Source organism: Galendromus occidentalis, unplaced genomic scaffold (genome assembly GCF_000255335.2).
Source record: "Galendromus occidentalis unplaced genomic scaffold, Mocc_1.1 scf7180000075950, whole genome shotgun sequence".
Lineage (NCBI taxonomy): Eukaryota > Metazoa > Arthropoda > Arachnida > Mesostigmata > Phytoseiidae > Galendromus > Galendromus occidentalis.
The window spans coordinates 169,411-175,902 of NW_003803940.1; the positions used below are offsets into that span (position 1 = coordinate 169,411).

The window sequence follows — 6,492 nt, forward strand, 5'->3', positions numbered from 1 at the left end:
TCGACTACTTTGTTGGGATGGAAGCGCACCAAAGCACTCGACCAGAAGCCGGATAATCAGAGGATCTGATGCAGTTCTCCGACCCGTGAACGGAATTTAATCCTCATTCACGACCTCGTGCGACCTAGGATCATAGATCTAGTGCGGGAGTTCAACAATGGCGAGCATCCCGATAGAATTGAAAAACACAAGGCTTGTCGAGAGAATCGATTAGTTTAGAATGACTACTTCATATTGATAAGTTTATATCGCTCCGCGTGGATACCGATCTTTAATCCGAAAGGGATGATGGATCCCCGTCCTGATGACATCTCGCGGATGTTGCGCTTGATAACCAGGAGATTATCTGCCTAGCTGAAAACCTAGGATGGCTGCTTCCCAGATTCCAATATGATTGTTAAACGTATTTGACGCAAACCTTCTCACGGGTCATCGATGGAGAAACCTTCCAATGATCATGGACGGGCACGGGAATCCGTAGACACTGCTGTGGGAAGATGCGAGGCAACGCCGGGAATCTCTCCAGAAAGCAGAGATAAGTCCCACGACAGGGAGGGAGGCAATGATCAATAGTATCATAAGCTGTTGTCAATGCAGCAGAATTCGGTCTTCACGGGGGACTCGGAGTCTCATCTACAGGTCCAAGGTAATAGCAGTCGACCTATCTATTTTTTACCGCGATTCTTATGGGAGACTGAGGTCTCAAGACAATATCGATTTTCACGAGAATTTGATCCCTGTAGTCTAAAGACTTGATCTGGAACTTCCTAAGAACCCAGACAAGCAGAATTTTCTCTTCGAGCAACGCGAATTTTTGACCGATGCAGTTCCTCGGTCCTGCGGAGAACGGCACGAAAGCGTACGGATTCCTGTTTCTGGAGTTTTCCGCGGAGAAACGTTGCGGGTCGAACTCGTGAGGCTTCGGGAAAACCTTCGGATCCTCATGGAGCTTCCTGATGAACACAATCACTTCGGTGCCGATCGGAACCGGTTTGTCATCGATGCGAAATTCTTCCGTGACGAGCCGAGCCGCGAACGGAACAGAAGGACAAAGTCTCTGGCTCTCTTTGATGACCATCTCGAGGTATTTCAGCTCCTTGATGTGCTCGGCTGTGACGTCACAGGTGCTGTTTCCCTGGAAAACCCTATCAATCTCTTCATGGAGCTTGGCCTGAACGTCCTGATGGAGTCCGATGAAGTGCAGCGTCCAGGTCAATCCCATCGACGTCGTGTCGTGGCCCTCGAACATAAAAGTATCGACCTCTTCCCTGATGTCTTCGATCGACAGGTTTTGAGTTTTCAGATGCTCCACGAGCATGAGATCGAGAAAAGGTTTTTTGGACTTTGTCATCGCTTCTTCCGCGTTGGAGATCGACTCCAGTATCTCGGGAGTCGCCGAAAGTTCCCTCTTCCGTTCATTGATCACCTGTGTGGTGAAGTCGTGAACTTCTTCGACGATTTTCTTGAACTCACGTCCATCACCAGTGAAGTTGAAATAGATGAAATCAATCCAACTGAGAGGATCGGCGAACCGTTTCACCAGCTGGTGGCTGATTCTCTTGACTTTGTTGAGATAGTCTCGACCACTTCCTTCGAGCTGACACTTCATGTCAATACCCATGATCGTCTCGCACACCACGTCGAGGGTGAACGCCTCGACGTACGGGAGCATGTCTTCATCCGGTTTTTTCCTCCCAATCTGGTCCGCGAAAATTTTCGCCTGGCGGTTCATAGCGTCCGCGAACGTGTCGAGAACCTTGAAATGGAAGGCCGGTGTCAAGAACTTCCGTCGAGACTTCCACTTCGAGCCGTAAGATGTGAGCAGACCTTCGCCGAGCCAGGGATCGAGGAGCCGGTACGAGGGTCCTTTTCTAATGTTTTTGCTGTTACCGAAAACTTTTTCTACGTGATCCGCACGATACAGTAGCAGCTCTGGTACCACTCCTATGAAGAGCATGACCCACCCTTCAGCGGGACGACTCGACGCCTCGAACAGCAAGAAGTTCGTCAGATGTGTATCATAGCTGCCACAATGCTTCGAGATTTCCAGAAGAGAGAGGTGCACACCGATGTAGCGTAAAAGGGGAAACGGATCTCTGACACAGCTGCGAGCGAGAGCGCTTCGGCGGAACGGCAATTGGCGCAGATACACTACAACGAGCAGTAAAATGAAGGCGACTATGAAACCGAACAAGGAGAAGGCCAAGAATCGCAGGAGCGGTAGGCACATCCAAATCATGGTGAACTCTTGCTCGGGAGTCTCCCGGAAGAAAAACACATTCAAACGCGTCAATTGAGAGCCCGCGTCGCACTTTCCACCGAGCTTATCATTTTGTGAGAGAGATGAGAGACAACACCTGAAAGGAAGAGTAGTCTACGGCACGTGGCAAGGTCTCGATCCCTCGAGTTTTCGACCTCGTAATAGTTGGCAACGCTTTTGCGGCCAGGAGAATTTTCCAGGCAAATTGGAGTCCACAGTGTTTTTTTCTCGGACAAAGACCTTCGACGAGACGTCATCTGCCAAAGGCGGATGCCCTTGGGCGATACGAAGCGACGATGTCGGAGAGTCCTACCCAATGCGGTTGTTGGAGCAAACGGACTCGATGATAATCGATCTCGTCTTTTTTTGGCGAATCGAGGGACTCACTTGAGCTTGACCCTCAGGCCTCTATAGCATCAATGATGGGTCCCGCCGGGAGCTATCTCGTCAGTTCGGAATATCGAAACGCTTTTCGAGACGGCTCAGTTTGACATTCATCGCGCAAGATTATCTCCGCTCTGCCAAAGGCTATCGATTATATTTCCCATCCATGAGTCACAGCTTCAGCGTCTATTTCGAGCGTTCGAAAGGGGATATACCGATGGGGTACATTCCAGCGAGAGCTCTGAATCTTCGATAGTTGCTGCGAAGAGTTTCCAGAGAGTCCTTTGATAAATAATTCGCAAGAAAATCGTGGAAGGAGAAATCTCCTCTTTATTATCCGCTGCAGAGTACCGATAATAGTTTGGTCCTAGGCGGCGCTCGAGAACTTCTCTTTTCTAGCCGAGAAAATCACACGTACCGGCGAATCTGGCCGGAGAACCATCTCCAGGGGTACAGGGATTTCGTCTCTGTGATCTAGCGATTTGAGAGAATATCTTCTCAAGATCCAGACCAGGAGGATTTTCTCCTCAAGCAACGCAAACTTCTGTCCGATGCAGTTTCGCGGTCCCGCCGAGAACGGGAGATACGCGTATGGATTTCTATCACGGCTGTTCTTGGTAGAGAATCTGTCTGGGTCGAACTCCTCGGGTTTGGGGAAAACATCTGGATTCCTATGAAGGACTGAAGTGTAAATAATAATTTCAGACCCTACGGGCACGGGTTTATCCTCGATGTGGATTTCTTCGGTGATCCGTCGACTGAAGAGAGGTACCGATGGACAGAGACGTTGACTCTCCTTCAGTACCATATCCAGATACGTAAGCTTCTTCAATTGTTCATCTGAGACTTCCGTACCGTCCTCACCGCCGAAGCGATCGATCTCCTTCTTGAGTTCCTCCTGCACCTCCGGATAGTAGCCGATGAAATGCAGCGCCCACAAAATCGCTGTCGATGTTGTGTCGTGACCTTCAAACATGAACGTGTCGACCTCTTCTCTGATGTCATCGGTGCTAATAGAGCCATGTTTCAGATGCTCCACGAGCAAAATATCGAGAAGCGGTTTCTTAGAGTTGAGCATGCTTTCCTCGCACTCAGCGATGACATCGAGTTTTTCGGGGTCCCTCAAGAGCTCTTCCTTCCGATCCTTGATTATTCCCGTGGAAAACTCGTGCAGCGTCTTCACAGCTTTGAAGAATTGTTTCCCGCTCTCGGTTCTCCGGAAAATGAATTCACACCAGCACGGGAAGTCTGTGAATCTCTTCACCAACTGTTTCCCAACGAATTTAACAGTGGCAAGATACTGTTGACCGTTGTCAGATGTTTGGCAGTTCATGGAAACGCCCATTATCGTTTCGCATACCACATCCAGCGTGAAAGCTTCGATGTACGGCGCGATATCTTCATTTTGCATTTTCTTGGAGATACGCTCGACGAAAAGCGCAGCTTGCTCATTGATCGAGACCGAGAACGTCCGCAGAACTTTGAAATGGAATGATGAGGTTAGGAGTCTCCTCCGAGACTTCCACTTCGTGCCGTCTGATGTCAGCAAGCCGCGACCCAACCACGGAACGATCATATCGTACAAGGGACCTTTCTTGATGTTCTTGCTGTTGCTGAGAACTTTTTCGACGTGGTCGGCGCGGAAAATCACGAAGATCGGATGAGAGACGATGTGCTCGACGATAAAACCCCGTCGAATTTTCCGCATGCACTCCCCTAAACACAAGTTTGAGAAAACCACTTCATAACTCAAGCCACTCCAATAACTGCGGATCATCGACAAGTGCCACAGAAGGTAGCGGATGGTCGGGAAAAGGTCCTTCACGTGCTGGAAAGCGTAAATTTTCCCTCTGACAGGCCACTGCATTAGGGGAAGCACCACCATAGTCACCAAGACAAATAACACGACCAAGGCCAGAGCCACAGTCGAGAAAGCTTTCAAGACGAAGATCAACATCGGATTCTCCTTAAAGGGAATTCCGAATCTGACTGAGATTCTGCCGGCTCCTCAGGAACAATTACTTGGACGATGCGAAAGCGGAGTTTTTTTGTAGTCGACGACATTGCCCAAGCTCCGCTCTCACAACACCCTCGGCGGCTGAAGGAAGCTTTTCCGTCCCAGAAATTTCCGATACGTCGTGTAGAAATGCATACACAGAGCTCATCAAACGGAACGATATCTACGCTCGGCGCTCGGCCCTGATCAAGCATAACACTGTACGGAATCACAAATTCTGGATGGGCTAGTACCGCGGCCATCCGCTCCGTAATCTGGCTCGCTTTCAATCGAAGCATTCGGACAGAAGACAGAATAGTTTTCGTAGCTCATTTCGCAATCAACCCATGATGACTCATGACGGTCACCGTGTAATTCGATCGTCAGTTTCCAGGTAGCGGCTCTATATCCGTAATACTCCGAATTCCGTTTCGCCTATCGGAAGAGACCACAGGGATCAGGTTTCCGAAATACGAGGAGCATCGAAAGTACCCATTTCGGCCACGAAAATCAGCTGTACGCCTGGAATTCCCGGCGGTACTCCACGAGGCAGTGAGATCTGGATAAACTAGAAAAAGGAAATTATTGTCTCGAGGGACTCGGCGATCGCTCACCCTGGGCCTCGACTCGCTGAGCCGGAATTCCCGAAAGATTGTACATCTCTCTCGGAAAATTATATCGATATTCCAGAGAAACAACGAGGGGAGGGGGCAGAAAAATCCTTCAAGCTGAGAACTTGTCGCACCGTCTCGGAATCCGTGGGATGGATTTCCCGGAGTAATGATAATAATTCGTGAGCCAGCATCATCTCAGGTCTTCAAACTGATATTCATCTTTGAAGCAGCCGACAATCTCTGATCTGGGGCCGCGTCGATGAGCTCTCGTTTGCCTGGGTATTTCTCAATATGCTTGAGGGAGATTCCCCAAAAAAGAAAAACTAGCGCCTGACTAAACTTCCCGTCGCATGGAGCGGATGGCCCGTTCTTTCGGCGATCCTCCGGGCCCGAGAGTTTTGTTGCAAAGGTGCCAGTTTACGTGACGGTTGGTCGTGGGGAGTCGTTTCTGCCTCTCCCCCTCTGCCTCATGTCGTTCTTCTCAATCACAACCTGTGGCTCCACGATCACGGTGTCCTGTCCTAGATGAGGAATCGATGGGCGATTTCGCGTCGGGAGGAATCACCAGCGACATTTCTCTACTTATTATCATATGAAGTGCTATCAGAAGCGGAGCTCTCTTCGGAGACGCTGCATATTCATATCAGTCGAGTCTCGCCGTTGATACATCAGAATATTCCGTCTTCAGATGCTACCTTGAGCTCGTTCCGCAGACGGAAGCTGTCGGAACCGATGAAAGTTTCATTAGGAAAACCACTTCTTTCATCCGTTCAGCAGACTCACCACTCCCGAGAAGTTTTTCGAAGGCGCTGCGGTTTCTCAGATTTCTCCTTAGGGAGGAAGCTGACGGCAATAATTATGAGTTTTACACCTCATTTCCTCAAGAGTTCTGGGGAGCCGACCCTCGCTAAGGTTCTCCGCCAAGTGCACGGGCTAGCTGCCTGCCTCCTTCGGGTCTTTCATGACCAAGTGAAATCGAATTCCGCACCGGTTGAATGACAAGAATTGCGAATTCTCCTCTACTGTGCTGTGAATATGTTATCCGAACCCGCTTCGCACAGAACCCTTTCAGGAAATTACAAGGAGGAGACGGAGCCCTCCGCTTTGGCTCCTCTCCAAGACTCCGAGGAAGGAGTGGAACAAGTCTTTTTCCCTTGTGTTTTGCGGAAAAGTGTTTAATAACAGCTTGCGCTTCCCCAACGTTCCTCGCAGGCGAATAAAAGACGGTCTCTCAGAGT

The 6,492-nt window shown here is 49.7% G+C and overlaps 2 protein-coding genes across 2 annotated transcripts; both read right to left on the reverse strand.

Annotated features, from left to right (window-relative positions):
• Window positions 1-213: 213 nt before the first annotated feature.
• Window positions 214-2,272, reverse strand: LOC114828526 (cytochrome P450 4V2). The gene has a single exon (XM_029113024.1). It carries the CDS (start codon window positions 2,237-2,239, stop codon window positions 662-664), a length of 1,578 nt encoding a protein of 525 aa, XP_028968857.1. The 5' UTR covers window positions 2,240-2,272; the 3' UTR covers window positions 214-661.
• A 739-nt stretch (window positions 2,273-3,011) lies between these two features.
• LOC100899251 (cytochrome P450 4V2) lies at window positions 3,012-4,529 on the reverse strand. Its single transcript, XM_029113028.1, has one exon. It carries the CDS (start codon window positions 4,527-4,529, stop codon window positions 3,012-3,014), a length of 1,518 nt encoding a protein of 505 aa, XP_028968861.1.
• Between the last annotated feature and the right edge of the window lie 1,963 nt (window positions 4,530-6,492).